We start from the raw sequence: 16062 nt of genomic DNA, 5'->3' as shown, positions 1-16062 counted from the left end.
AATTCAGGAGATACAATCCCTCTTTTCTGCACTGAAGTTCTCTATATCTTCCTGAGTGCCAAATGCCATAACTCTCCTGCAGTCATCAGTGGAATTCTCTTAACATCACAGCCACCCTATTTTATATTTAATTTACACTCTGACATAACTTTCAGTTTGTCACCTTGGAATTTATGACAGGTCACCCTGCCATAAAATATGATCCATCACTAACTGCTAAGCACCAGGTGCACAGGAAATACTCATCTACTGACGTACCATCCGCAAGAAATTAGAAGAGATCCACACAAATGGGATATGACCATGGGCCATGAAGAGATTCAGAAACAGGAAAGAAAAAACCTACGTTATTAAAATATATATAATGAAACTAAAGCTGTCTAGAACACCAGTGACAGAGAACAGAATACCTACCTATTCCTTTTTCTCCATTTCAATACATAGAAAAAAACACCCAACAACAATAAAACTTTGCAAAAACTCATGTAAGGTATGTTTAATAGACATACAAATTGTTATTGAGAAGCTGGATCTCATCTATATTATTAAAAGCAATGAAACTTCTCATGAAAAAAGAAACAACACTTCATAAGCCAGCAAAAAGGCAAACTGAGTTTGCATTGTATACTAACTTGTAGAGGCTGCCAATACAGGCAATTTCTGAGGCAATAAGCCTGAAAAAAAATTAGCACAATTGCAACACAAAAAAGAAAAGTTAGTTATTTGTATCAGTGAACGCACCACCAGCAGTACTATCAAACCTCTATAAAATTTCTAAAAATCAGTTGTCGTATATAAGTTTTTTAAACTTATTTTCTCTTTTAAGTATAGATTTAACCAAAACTATATGATTACAGAAAAAAAAAAAGTGTACAATGTAACACCGTTTTCTCAGCTGTATATGTTAAAGGTATGCAGATAGCCACTGCTGCATGGTACTGGACATAATCTTCACATGTTTGTCAGGCAGATTTAATAAAGCTCATTAGTTTAAAAACTGTCTTCTTACATACAGTTTCTGCCTGCCTGTTAGAGAAGACAGAGCACTTCCAGCTGCTGCTGTTCCAGTTGAGTTTCTTCCGTGATCTTGCACCAAGGCTGTTCTCAGCATACTTTCACTGTCTGGGAACTTACCTCAGCCACTGTGAGAACACAGTAGATTGACTGGTGCTCGGGATCCACACCCTCCAGCTTCATCCCTACTTTGAATCCATTTTTGTTGTATGGGAAAGACTGATACTGGAATGGAAAAGGACAGTTTCAATATTTTTGAAAGTATACCAAAGACAGACAGAATATCTTCATAAGGAAAAGAACAGTGATTATTTATTACTCATGTTTCTGAAGGAACTAATAAATCACTTTAAAGTAACTTTTGCATTTTAAAAAACACAAGCAAGGAAAAGAGAATTGATGATTGTTTGAAAAATGCATTGATACTAGAAAGACTTAAGGTTTTGGAGTACTTAAAAAAATTACAAGGAATCAGCAAAAAAGTTACCTAAGAGAAAAAAAAAGAAAAGATGATTTGCCCTCAACTTTCCACTAATTGTCAATAAAACATTTTAACAATGTAATTATTTATTTTTCAGCCTGTATAGTGACACTTCAACACCTTTCTGGTGGTCATCACTCTTATAAAAAACAGAACAGTGAAATTCTATTTTGCCTTTTCTATATCTCAGGTCACCGATGATGAATGGCAAAACAGAAATACAAAACATCATTTCTACATAGGGATGGCCTCTTTAATGTCATTTCTCATTTATAAGCTCATTTTCCAGGAATATTTTTGCATCAGTGGAACATGATTACCCTTACATCACACTACAATGAACCCAGGAAAATATTTTTTTCAAAAAGAAAGTGAAACGAGGCTAAGCAGAATGGATGTTTTCAAGTGGAAGGCATCAGCTTCCCTGTATCATGATCCCTGTCCTCTGTTATAGAGGGAAACTAGCAGCTTTAAGGTTAAATTAAAGGGAGGGAAGGGGGAAAAGAAGAATATCAGAAAAACAGCTGAATAAAACCAAAGATGGTTTTCCAGGGGTTACCAACTTTACTGCCAGTTTCTATGTCCCAAACAGTTACTGATAAAACAGAGGTGAAGCATCACATGTGCTCCCCCTCCCTTTTGTTTCTGCCTTTGATTAGTGAGATACAGGATATTGGTCTTACCCTAAGGGGCAACTCTTGTTTATTTATACAGAGAGTTAAATATTGAAACCATTTTTGTATGTTTCTGATACCACTACACACCATGATTTAGTCAAAAATTCTCCTGAAATTTAGACAAAACACTAACAATGTTTTGTACAAAAAGAACATATGCATTACCAAGTAAAAATCAAACATATTTATAGTTAAAACAATATACAATCCATTCACTCAAAATGTTTAGAAGGGAAGGAAGAAATACATAGGAATAAGAAAGGAAATAAAAATACAGAATATACTTGTGCCAAAATATCCAAAACTCTGCTAGGAAATAAATACAGAAAAACAAAAAGAGGGGATTCATTTTACCTAACTGAAAGTTACACATGCTATCCAGCCGTCTACAGTACCTCTGCAGACATTGGAAAGGAAGGGAACTTGAAAGGAAGGGAATCCTCTCTTTGATGGCTTTGGCTGTAACTCATCTGAATAATAAATCCAGGAGAAAAAGAAGTAGTGCATGGCACAAGGGCAGGAATATGCAATCAAGGGGAAAGGAAATGGAGAACTAGACCAGCTGATAATTCTACAGGGGCCAGCTAAGACATGTGTAAGCACAGCTCTAAGACTCTACCTAAAAATAGGTTAGATCATTCCGTAGACCTCAGTTTAAGAGATCAGAGTAGCTGACTGCAGTACATGGATTTGAAAAGTTATTTAATCTTAACAGCACCATGTTTAATGTATTTCGTATCAAAGAAATTTTAAAGAAATTACACTATGCATAATTCTGGATACTTCCTCAAGATGAAAGTAAAAGCGAAGCATTTTTTTAAATCAATAAACTGAATTTTTCAAGCTTATCTTGGTGCACACTGTTGCAGTTAATGCTACATCATAAATACCTTTACAGATAAATTATCTTGGTGTAAAATTGAAATGCTGGAAATGCCAACACACTGAGGAACAGTGGCCAAAAAGATAACTGAGATTTTTCAAAAGCAAGTACAACGAAATGTACAAAGAAAAGAAACAATTAAAAAGTCATGGATCTGTTTATTCTTTCATCGTTATAATAAACAATGAAAACTTCAAATTCTACAAACAATACACCAAAAATTATGCAATTATCACACAGGTATTTATTGAAATATGAGACATGAATTATTCACTATTCTTTCCATTGTCAAATTTAAAACTTGTAAGGCAACACAATATTTCTTTTACAACAAAACAACACAACTTTTAGAACACTAATAACTTTAATACTACTTAAGATTTCAATTTTGTGCATTATTCTCATACCGTACATCACCCAAGGTAAAGTCTGTAACAAACCTAGTTATCACACATTGCCTTCATAACAAACATTTAAAGTTACATTGTTAAGGAAAGGTACAAGAAGAAAACAAGAGTAAAGGTAAAAGGAGTCAGCAAATAAGCAGATGACAGACTGAGGATTAGAAATGTTTTTGTATGGTGCAGGAACATAGACCAAAAACAGAAGATTGTGTCAGGGGAGTTGGACACTGAAGAAAAACAAAACTCAAGGGTCAATAATTTCCATTTCCCAGAACAATAACATCTTGTCAGTCACAGCCTAGAAATGAGTCTAAGATTTAAGTAACAGGGAGTGCCAAGCTCTCCATTATCCTAACCATTCCTGACAAAGTGTACAAAAAAAAAGCAAACTGTTGAAAAGTACTGCTTCTGAACTGGGAAAAATAAATAAATAAATAAATACTCATAATCCAAACAGAAATTGAGGATTCAGAATTGTTATTGTTATTTTTTTTGTTTTTGTTTTTAACATTACTGTTTTTCTGGTTTGCTTGGAGTAATATTAGCTGGCCACTTCTGAGTGTTATTAAGAACGCTCTCTCTGCTACAGGGTTTAAATACCAAACAAAAAGCTAGAGTTACCCAGGGAATAAAGACCTTAAAAGTAAATATAAATAAGATGCACCAAATGAGGAAGGTACTCTGTGAGGACAATGAAAGAGAACAGACCGTCATCATGTCACTCAAGGCTTTATCACTATGCACAGTGCCCAGAAAGGCTGGTACACGCCTGGGTGCTGCGACAGCAGTATTTCATGGAACTTCAGCCAGGCAGAGCAACACTTTTAAATCTACATTTCAGACAGAGACACTACTTACCAGGATTTTTTTCTTGTCAATTTTTCAACCAGTGTATAGCACAGGGGGATACAACAAATGATGGTCAGGTAACTGTTGTTCTTGCACTTACATATTTTTGGATTCTGTACATTGCAATATTAGTTCTTTAATTACGTTTGCATCTCAGTAATGTCTAGAAGAACCAATTAAAGATCAGCACCACACACACAAGTAAGCTGAAAAGCTGATCTCTGCATGAAAGATTCAATAGTTGAAGTATAAAGCAAACAAGAATAAATGGATGCAGGAAACAGACTCCAAGTTAAGGACAGAATTATCAAAAAGTAGTATCATAACTGTTAGAATTAGACATTGCAGAAGTATAGCAGCTGAGACGTTCACATCTTTTGCCATCTTTTGCAAAAGAAGAGAACAGCATGGAAGCTTTGGTGATTTGCATACAGAGCTCTCATCCAAGCAAAAGAGAAAGCACAAGGGAAAGCACTGAAATGACACATGACAAAGACTACATAGCAGACAAAGGACAAGCAAGAGATAATGATGTGACATCCAATCAGATGACAGGCAAAATGGGAACACAGCAAACTAGTATCAGATGTAATAAAAAAAATATAACATCCGCAAGAGCTGCAAAAAGACAGGTAATATAATCCAAGCAACAAGCTCTGACGACCTTTGTACCACCTTTCTAAACGTATTTAAAGAGAATGAGACGGCATGGAAAAATGAGGATACATATCAGATTTTTAGCCTCAGAAATTAGAAGCAAAGGCTAGAATTTGCAGATTTTGGAAAAGCACCTGCTGTCTATAGTCTCAGCTGACAGCATTCATCTAAAACCACAGATTTCTTTGAAAAGGCAGAAAAAGATAACTAATTTTACACATATTCTGAATATTTTATCTGATGGACGGAATTACCTTAATCACATAGGTTTACCTCTATAGAAGTGAAAAATCTTCAGAATTATTATTTTTTAATTTTAATTGATTTCTCTAGAAATGTCATGGTCTTAGGTGTTTGACTGATTTCAACTCCAGAAGGTCATACCTCTTTAAAAAGCTTAGTAGGTACTGCAACAGCCTTTTCTTCCTCCAGATAGGATGCCCAACACCACGCTTGCTTTCCTTTAGAGTGTACAGCTGCAAAGAAGGATTGAACAGCAAGAGAATTCTCTAACAATTTCTCAAGAAAACAAAACAGACATTTTGAAGTGTATAATATACCCATCTCAAATCTATGTTTTATTAAATGCATTCATGGTGTTTCTCTGGATTAATTTCAGGAAGAGTGGTTCTGTAGGTTTAATGGCACTAGGGACATGAAGATTTGTACAGAATCATTTCCATCATTTCAAATCTTGACTAGTACCAAGAAAAAGCTGTTTTACATGATGAGAACAGCTTGTGTAATCTTGCCCTCTGCACCTTTTCCCTTATTCCTCCTAAGAAAGCATTAAGATGTACAATTTGCAAACAATTTGCAAAAATCTTAAATGAAGACCAATGCAAATCACATAAAGTAGGTCTGTATTTTTGAAAATTTCATCAGAAAAAAAAGTCCAATTCAGGAAAGCATTTTCAACTGGATAGCAGTCGTGACTTTTTTTTTTTTTTTTAATCTTAGTTGAAATATATTATTCTGTGACAGAATTCATCACTTTGTAGTTTGATGGTTTTGGGTAGAAAGGCAGTGATTTAACAATAATTTTTCCAAACCATCAAAACTGTCACCAGAGCTTTTTTTCCTCCCATCCTTTCTTTAGCATAAGATGGAAAGCTCCAGTTTCAGGTTTGTTCATATAGTATGAACACTTGCATATACTCACATATGCAATATTGGCTATAGTTCATCTTCAGGAAACAGTAGTGAGTAGCAGTTTTTAGGCCTTGAAAATAAGGCACTAACTGCACTAGCAAAAGCCAGGAACTTCAAAAACAGATGGTTTGTGAGGCTGGCCATGTATGTGTCTATTTTCATACACTTCCACTCTTTTCTACTGATCTTTGCCTAAATGCCTCCTTCTGCACATGTAGCTTAGCATTTCAGACTATAAACTCATGCCATCAGGAGGATTCCTCGCAGTCCACAGTATGATTCCAGCCTGATCCTGACTGCAGGCTACTCACAATACAAATAAGCCTCTTAAGTAGCCGTCTGGCTAAGTGTTTTTATAATTAAAATGTTCACTATAACAATCGTGATACCAAACTCTTCTGAAGAAAGCCAGCAATTTAACCAAAAGATAACACATTTCAGAACCACAGAAGTTGCTCAACAGTACTAAAGCACACTCATTTTATTTGTGATTTACCCAGCTGATTTGTTCTATTCAAGAAATGTGTTGCTTGCCACAATAATACACTGTTATGTGTTTGGTTCTGAATATACAGTGTTCCATTACACCACAGCTATTGTGCTGAGCTGACATTTTCCCTAATAAACAAAAGAAATCCATACAAATCATTCTGTCACCGGACAGCAGTGATTTCAAGATTTTCAAGCTTTGTGCTTGTATCCCACATACTTCATACGGTCTCAGCTTTGGAAACAACTGTAGTAATGATATTTATATTTCAGGAGTAATTCTATCTCAGGAGGGGGATCTTCTGTGACTTTTACATGTTGCATCTTCAATCAGTATATCATCTACCTAGAGCGCAGCAGAGCTACTTGGAGCTCTGTGCTGAAGGCAACTTCTGGTAATGGCTCCCAGTATACCAAAAGAAATACCCTGAAGGGCAAGATGCAGCTTTCTGGTTGGTGTGTCAGTGAGGTATAAGAGCTGATGATTCTCTGAATATTCCTAAAAGTATTCATCATGTGAACAGCTTGAAAAAAACAGCACTCATTTAAAATATGTTTTATTATGCTGCTTCATGCAGCATATTTCCCTTTGGACTGATTATAGCAATTATTCCTAAACAGTTCCATAAATGTGCCTATTTCCAGCCATACCATAAATACAAAATTGATCCCCAAGGAAACAAAAGTAAACTTTCACTTCTGCTTAATACATGTCTTTCAACATCTGGGAACTCAGTGGGCCTGATTCCCTTTAATACCAGCACTCTTTAAAGGGATTAAAAAAAATAAATTCAAATGTGCATCAGTTACATTTACACTTACTCCCTGCTTCTTCACACTGCCAGGCATATAAAAACTAGCTCTTTGTAAAAGGCAATCAATCTCCAAGTGATGCTTTTTTCCCCTGAAGTTTCCATTTGGTTCCCTCAGTTCTTCAATCCTTAAAACTTAATTACTATAAATAACACTGGCACTGTATTTTTACAGACTGACAAAAATGTATTCAAGAACTAATAAAAATTCAGTGATACAATGCCAGCAATTCACAGTATGAGGTGGATATCACATAAATAAGTGATACGTGAGATTTTATTTCATAATCTAACTTACTTTGTTTCAAAACTGTTATTTCCCCTTTTCTTTTTCTCCTGGCTCTCTGTGAGACTCTCAAGATCCTTCCTTCAGGTTTGTCCTCCTATATTAAAAGAGTACAATAATCATATTAGTTCAGAAGTCTAATAGCAAAAATGGAGACACCCAAGGTTTAACTTTGACTTCATTGAAAAGGCTATTACATAGCTCTCCACTATCTCAGACAAACCTGTAGATATCTAAATACAAACAAAGCAAGCAACCAGTGACAAACTTCAGCAAACACAGTGGAAATGACAGACAGAAGGACTCCAGCACCTGGCACTCAGCCAACGAGTCCTGTTTAAGGCAGGGACAGATCACCAACCCTTTAGCAGGGCTGGCTGAGCTGGAGATAAATAGCAGTATCTTTGATATGTTTGCGCTTCCAAAATAACTTAAAGGAAAACTTCTCACAGTTTTAATCTTTTTTTTTTTTTCTTTCTAAATGTGTAGTTGGTTGACTAAACATGAAATGGCACTGATCGCATTTTATTTATTTATTATTATTATTTTTTTGCTTAGTAATAGTTTTCTTGGCACCTGAACAGATGAACAGAGTAACTATTCATTTGGAGGGGCAGACTGACGATGGCAAAGAAGCTGTCCCCTAACTTTTCCCTAAGACACCGTCAGACACAGAGACTTGAATTCCCTTCTGACACCTCTGGTGTTTTCTGCTTTTTCACAATTTTACAAATGCAGTGCCCTCCCCTTCTCCCTCCAAACTGTGCTCCTCCCAGTAATGCCACAGCTATTGAGAGGAAAACAAACATTATGTGAAGGTACTGCAACAGGTTTATTTGTTGGTCTCAAATGAGGATTAATTCCAAAAGGAAAAAACAAATGGTGCCCCAAAGTTCATTACACTGCAACACAAAACAAAACCAAATCCCAGTCCATTTTTCTTTTTTTCATTTTTCACTTTCACTCCTTCAGGAAATACTCCACAGACACCTGGCACAATGAGAAATTTTGCATGTATGTCCTCCAACAGGCACAAGACAACACACATGTAAACTGGCAGCCACCTTGAGGTTTATAGTGGGCAAAAACACCTAGAGTATTCTGTAAAAAAAAAAAAACCAAAGCTGTTAACACTGTGCATGCTGCTTCTTCTGGGTCTCTCTCTCTCTCTCTCCATATATATATACATATATATATACATATATATATATATCTGTAATTGTGCAGGGCTCCAGCAAAGATATCTCAAGTACAGATGAAATGTTTCTCCTAAATTCCATCAAATAGTTTTAAGTAGTAACTGTCATCACAAACCAGAATCCACCAAAAGCCTATTACAGAACAAGCAGGGCAATGACAACAAGAGCCACATGGATTTGCTCATGGTGAGAAAGCCTTGAAAGTTAGATTACTCATCTTGGTAAACACATTCAACACTGGACCTGGATACTTTGTTTGCTTCATGTGTTTTTTATATCTTTATAATAACCCACAGAGAATGTGGTAATCACTGCTAACTGTGTGTTGGAAGAAATCAGACAATTTGTACACAGTCCCTCCTGAATCAAAAAAAAAAAAAAAAAAAAGTCCTGTTAGCTGAAGGGATGAACATCAATGCTCATCTTTGGCTATGATTTTCTAAGGCAAATTACATTACAAAAGTCAAAAGTACACACTACTTAACTGTAACAGAGTTTTCTTCACAAATAAATTATTTGTCTATAATCATTTACTCATGTGCAGAGTGACAAAGTAACAGATGTTGGGAAACATTTAGTCCCGTTTTTCTGTACTAAAGTCATAGCAAGTCTTAGCATCATTTTTCCTTTAACTTCTTTTTGTTCTGTTCTAAAAAAAGGGAAGGAAGAGAAAAAAAAGCAGTTCCTATCAGTTTATTGTCAACAATTGGAATTTACTGATGAGGCATAATTAAACTGGAAAGGGAAGCAACTACTTATTGTGATTTTAACAGAGCCATATAGTCACTTCTCTTTCTAGAGTGATGAAGTTACTGACACTGCAATATAAGGCAAAAATCCCACTGAAGTCTTTGCAGGAATGTGTTTATGATGCATACTAACAGTTTCATTGGGATTCTCTTTCTTCTCCCCATTATCCCTGGACTCTTCTTTGAGAGGTAATTTTGCTTTTCTTTTCCGAATGCCTTTGGAATCATCTTCCCCATTGCATTCCACGTTGGGCTTTTCCTCCTTTGGTTCTCTATTACAAGAGCAACACAATGACACAAAGCCAGTATTATTTTACTTCTCATACTCATGACACAAGTAAAATGCACGTAAATCTAACAGTCAAGTGTAGATCCCAGGGTATTATGCATAATATATTCTTAGAAATACTGAAAATTAAATCTGTCAAAAATTAAGCTGAAAGACCACAAGAGCAACTGCAAAAGGAAAGCTGTCAGCCTGCACCAAACAGGTTCTGCATGTTTTAAGCAGTGTGCCGTTTCTCATGTACCATCAAATCTCACAGATTAGCAAACTGAAATGTTTAGGACTACATGGCAGTTCACGGAGAGGAAAGAAAAGGTAATTATTAAGACTGACAAATCCAATTGGAGAAAGCTGGTATGTGACTGTACAAATCGCTAAACAAGCAATCAGAACAGAAAATGTTGAAGTAATTACCTAAAAATAAGGAAAATGCACAAAATCATAGATGTTAACAATTGCCATAAAGTAGAATACAACACAGAATGGACCTACTAACACAGGTCTTCCTTTATGATGAGATGAACTGCACTAGCTGAAAGAACAGGAACTGAGAAACCACACCATGTTCATGTTTTCTCTCACTGTCATCTATAATACAGCTCTTGAACTTAATTACAATTAACTTGCCACACCAACCATCTCATTACTGATTATCTTAATTCCAATGATTACGAAACAGGGTGGGAGTCTGACAGTGATTCGTACATCCCATAGACTGTATCACTGTTTGCATCTGACAGCAGAACACAGAATTCTCTGAGCAAAAAAGATTGCCTTCAACATCAGTGTTAGACAAAAAGCAAGTTTCATAATGCACTGAGTCCAAAAACAGTGAAAGAACATTATAAACTGCTGGAAACTCACCAAAATATGGCTGCTTAATGTATCTCTTTGCCCCACCATTAATGTTTTATCCCACCACTTTTATCTCATGCTGCATTTATGCCAAATTCTTTGTATCTATGCTTTATAATAGCACCTACTTGTTTTTCACTTGCTGGGCACATTTCTGGCTGCAAAATTTCCCTTCAGGAACAAATTCTTCTATGGTACCATAGCGATAACAGTTTTCACAGAAAACAAGTCCATCCATTTTTGCAGTTTCCTTCAACTTTGTGGGGATCCCTGTCTTTTCTGAAAAAGCTGCACAATGAAAAAAGTAACTTCACTTAGGTAGAGGTTATACATTTTCAACCGTACTTGTAGCTCTTGCCAAACAAATAGAATACCAAAGTCATGCCACTCTTGTTAAAATGAAGAAATGAGAATTAGTGTCTGTATGGGGTCTATACTCCTAATAAGTAAGTTGGGTTTTCATATTGCAACACCACAGAGAAGAATCTACTAATTTCATGCTTCTGTTATCACTGGCACATTGACACTGCTGGCATTGCTACTCATGGAAGGAGTGAATTTTGTGATACACACACACACTGCTGACTATCCAGTCATCACTGCACGGAGTTCATCACCTCATGTCCTGCTGACATGCCTGATTTTTGACCTGTAGGGTCACCTGGGGAGGAGTTATCTTCTAATAGGTCATTAATAACTTATTCCTGGAAGTAAATTACTCACTACATGTTACAGTCTTTTACTACAGCAGCTATTGCTCAACTCTTCCGAGTTGAGCAGAAGTAAAAAAAAGTAAAAACAAACAAACAAACAAAAATCTAATTTGTAACAAATAGATTTTCAAATATTGAGTTACTCACGATCCTAAGCTATGATTTTCACACAAGAGGTATGCAGCCTAGGAGAGGATGCTGTTTCTTTTACTCACAGGCAAGTATGCAGCATTCTAAACTTCTCCAGTTCCTAAAGCAGGCTGTTGACTTTGCACCCGCAAAAGCCAAATTTCAAGCCACCATTTCTTTTGCTTGAGCAGTGAACTGCTTTTAAAAATGGAGTCGAACTCTTGTGTGCAGACTATCTCTACCAGAGTAATACATTATTTATGGGATATATTTAAGCTCCAGTGTCATTAGAGGTTCAAAACAACCATTTCCTCTCATAATTGAAAATCTTAGCAATATTACATCTTTGGGGAGCAATAAATTAATCAAGGACTATGTAGGATATTTGTGATGATTACTTAATATGTTTACATGCCCATAAACACACTTTAATTCAGTAGCGAGATTTTTTTTTTAGGTGTACCAGACTGTAGGGGATGAAATTGCATGTTTTGTTATAGGTAACTGTGATCTCTCAGCCTAAAGATACAATCTGCTGTGCTACTATATTATCACATTGCTGTCACTCCCATCACAGATTTGAATCTTGAATATTTGAAAAATTATCACTGACTTGGAAAGATATCGAACAAAATTATCTGTGGTCTGAAGCTTTAGACCTTATGGCTGAGGTCTAAAGTACTTTCCCACTGGTATAAATGTTTCAATTATTCACAAAAGTGGAGCTGTAAGTAATCACAAAAACAGCTGCGATATTCCCTTTCATGTTATTCCATCACTGTCTCAAAATTTTCAGAATTCTGACCATGTAAACCAACTTTATTTGCACAATAAAGGTATTTACTTACATCAGTACTTTAAATCAAGGAAACACAGTACCTCATTTAGCACCTTATTTTGTAGACAGATACTACTTACATTGAGACTGGTGGTAGGAGTTGAGTAGCAACCAATGTTACATGAAGGCAGTTTACAGACCTCAGTCACAAATGAACTGTAGGAGGTTAGTAAAGTCTGTGGGCAAGCTGGAAAACCAGCTTAATAAAAATAACATCTCAAAAACTATGAATAATTTAGAGTAAGAAGTTGACTTCTTTTCAAATTAAATAAAATGTAATAGAAAAATACCTGTTCTAGACTTAGAAAAAATTACTGTTAGAAAAAAATGTGGCTGTAGTTTAACTTCAGATGTTTAACAGTGGAATTATTTCCTTTTAATTTAAAGTACATTTATTTTCATAACTATTAACACCCCAAGAAACAGGTAAGATCATAAGAGATACTCTGTGCATTAAGTGAATAAGTTTATTTTATTTTGGGGGGCAATCTTTTCGAAAAACTGGTATATTAAACAAAATACAATCACAGAAAGCCTCAGTGACCTCTTAGCTGACCTTCTTGAGCAGTTGGAACCATCCAAGTTGTGGTAGCAGTGGCCTTTTTAACGTTTTCCATCTCAGTTTCATCTGTAATCACCTCCAGGGCTCCGAATTCATTCACTCTAAACTGGTAAAACAAAACAAATGGCATAAAGTACAGCAAAAATTTACTAATGCTTTCTTGCAGCATCTTCTTCTATTCACCTAGAGTTTTTACACAGTATCCTCACCATATTCTAAGTGTTTCAATTTCTAAGTGTTTCTGCTTATCCCCAAGTAATCATAAACAAGCATTGTTTCTGTAAAGCAAGACACAAACTCGTTTTGTTACTTAAAATTTTAATTTACTGTAAATATCAATACAGATGCACCTACACGTATCTATATCAATTAGTTTGATATGTAACTGAAACAAAAGAATCAAAAAATCACTAATAGAAATTCATGGGAAAATCACCAAGCCATATGTACTTCATTGCCAGCAAAATAATGCGCTCTGGTCACTGAGTATTTTCGTCAAAGAAAAGGGAACTGAATATCAAATACAAATGCTTCACTGAGCACAGAAATTTCAGCATCCTGCAAAACACCATACTTCTCTGCTGTAAAGTGCCCATAAACAAACATCTCAAGGCAGTTTATGAACTGTTTAATTACACGCTGAATGTGATATTACTGACAGCCAGAAGCAAGGCTCAACAATATCCCACATGCTGGGCTTACACAGGATCACTGTGAGTTATACCATCCTGCCACCAGCAGAAAAGCATCTTCCAAATGCCGTAATAATTACAGTGCTACCAGATGAAAATAAACCTCCAGCTTCCGAGTCACTACTTGGTTTGCAGGCCCAGCTGGTTGTATGGGTTGAACTAAAGGCAGTATTTTGTCTGTGGCAGTCTACTTAAAATAGCAATGGGGGTGTAACTCTTAGAGCTTTATCACAGGTCTCTGGTAGTGAGGTGTTGTGACCAAAGGAGATCAACAGGAAAAATTAGGTCCAAGAGAGACTTTCAAAGCTCCCCTGCACCCACCTGCTGGAATACTTCTTCAGGGCAGTAGCATAAAGCATATTTCTGTTTCTCTAATTAGACAATTTAACATTGAGAAAATGAGAAGGGGAACAATTGCCTGGCATTATATCCACCTCCTCCGTGCCTCAGGAGGGTCCAGGATGAACCATGTCCACACGCGCTGGGCCCTGCTGTGGTCTGGTACTGAAAGAAAGCCATTCTGACTGGAAGCAAGGGTGAGCTTCATGACTTACATACCCTGGCAGCATTTTCACTAGCATAGGCTCTCTAGTCTCAGCATTCACAAAGAGTCCTACAAAAACTAGCAGCTAAGAAATAATAAACTGAGGGGAGGAAAAGGAAGAAGAGGAGGACCACACACACACACACACATGACTTCTGGAGCCAAGTTATTTACTTGCAATCAGCTACTCTCACAACAGAAACACAATTGTGGACAAGCTGTCAATAAATCCTTCTAGACTGAAAGACTGAGTTCAGCTTTGAAAGGTCACCAAATGCAGTAAGTAACACCACACACTCATACTCAAGTTTGTAGACAGACATTTATGCTGCTTCAATGAAACAGAAGAAATGGAGTTACCATTTGGAAGAGGATCCCTGTGTCTCACAGCTGACTTCAGTACCCCATCTTGTTCCTACTTTTGCTAAGCTACTTTCTGCTATTTCTGCTTTGTCTGCTGCCTCAGAAGTAGGAGGATGCTACAGGCAAAACCTGGATTGTTTCTACAAGCTGCAATACTACTACACCAGCCGCCTCAGCAGGCAGGCGTGGATACAGACCCAAACGCAACCAACAGGCTGCACCCAGGTTACTGACAAACTTCTGCGAACCCCTGTGCCTTTACACAACATCAGCTACAACACATGCACACCACAGGTATTTTTGAAGAGTCCAGTTAATACCCGGAGCATTTCTGCATGGCCTGATCAGCGTTAAGCCCTTGACAGCACACACACATTGCTACTAGGGCCTTCTGCGGTACACCAGGGCATAACCCTTGTCACTCTGCCACCACACGGCCTTTTGGGACTTTAGTGGGCTGACTGACACTTTTCAAATGCCTAAAGACAGACAACTTGAGAGAAGGGTGCTCCTGGCTACCCTATGACCTGTTCAAAGCAGAGATAGCCTAACAGCTGGGCCATTACACCAAGCTGGGCTTAGCGAGGGAGTGTGACTACTACTGTCTTCTGTCTCAGTGGGCAGGACAGCACAACACTGCCTGTAGGCCAGCGGCCCAGTCTGGTTCCTGCAAAACTTCTGCGCGCAGCCATGCCTCTATAGGTGTCAGGGACCTCTCGCTCAACCCTTGTAAGTGTTCAGCCACTAACTTGTAGAAGACAGTGACTGCTTTTGCTCACTGTTTCCCAAACTACAACTTCAACATGAGTTCTCAATAGCTGACCAGAAAAGTGCCTTGGATCTGGAGAGTTGTGCTCTGATTTTAGTTGGGGAAGAACAGCAATGGAAAACCTGTGATGAAGGTTAACTGCTTAAAAACAGGACAAATATATGTACAGAGCAAGACGCTGCATGAAGCCCTCACAGCATAAAAGCTGCCAGAACAGTGTGCCAACTAACATCTACTATTGGAAGCATGACAGAAAACAAAAACAAAAACGAACAAACAAACAAAAAGCTCTTAGAATATTTCCTATGTTTTGTTGATCCAAGATAAAATATAACATGGTATAACATGGGCATTCGTTCCTATATAATCTTCATGTATTTCTTCAGGTGCCTTGACAGTCTGCAGGCCCAAGCTGGTGATACAGAGAAGGAAATGGTGGCATTGAGCAAACCTCTGGGGAACTACCAATAGCTTTGTGAGAAGTAAAAATGTTTTTCTTAGTTACAAAACTCCTTAAGTAAATATATAAATTCACATTAGATGACAGGATTTTCCTGAAACCTCTCTTTATTAAAGCACAGTAAAATGGATGGAAACAGTCAGGCCATCAGGTACTTTTAAAATAATCTCACAAAGAAGCCTAATTTTTGTCACTTCAG

The 16062-nt window shown here is 37.0% G+C and overlaps 1 protein-coding gene across 11 annotated transcripts in view; it reads right to left on the bottom strand.

Annotated features, from left to right (window-relative positions):
- L3MBTL3 (L3MBTL histone methyl-lysine binding protein 3) overlaps positions 1-16062 on the bottom strand; it is an 87857-nt gene that overhangs the window by 50518 nt on the left and 21277 nt on the right. For all 11 annotated transcript variants that reach the window (XM_040552371.1, XM_040552363.1, XM_040552362.1 and 8 more), the window contains 6 exons: positions 13030-13141; positions 10922-11081; positions 9786-9924; positions 7717-7801; positions 5350-5441; positions 1135-1239 (listed from right to left, as the gene is read on the bottom strand). In XM_040552371.1, coding sequence (XP_040408305.1) covers positions 1135-1239; positions 5350-5441; positions 7717-7801; positions 9786-9924; positions 10922-11081; positions 13030-13141 — 693 coding nt within the window. The remainder of the gene's footprint in view (positions 1-1134; positions 1240-5349; positions 5442-7716; positions 7802-9785; positions 9925-10921; positions 11082-13029; positions 13142-16062) is intronic.

Source organism: Cygnus olor, chromosome 3 (assembly GCF_009769625.2).
Source record: "Cygnus olor isolate bCygOlo1 chromosome 3, bCygOlo1.pri.v2, whole genome shotgun sequence".
In the NCBI taxonomy this organism is placed as follows: Eukaryota; Metazoa; Chordata; class Aves; order Anseriformes; family Anatidae; genus Cygnus; species Cygnus olor.
Note: the sequence above shows the minus strand (reverse complement) of the source record. Positions and strands in the feature narration are given on the sequence as shown.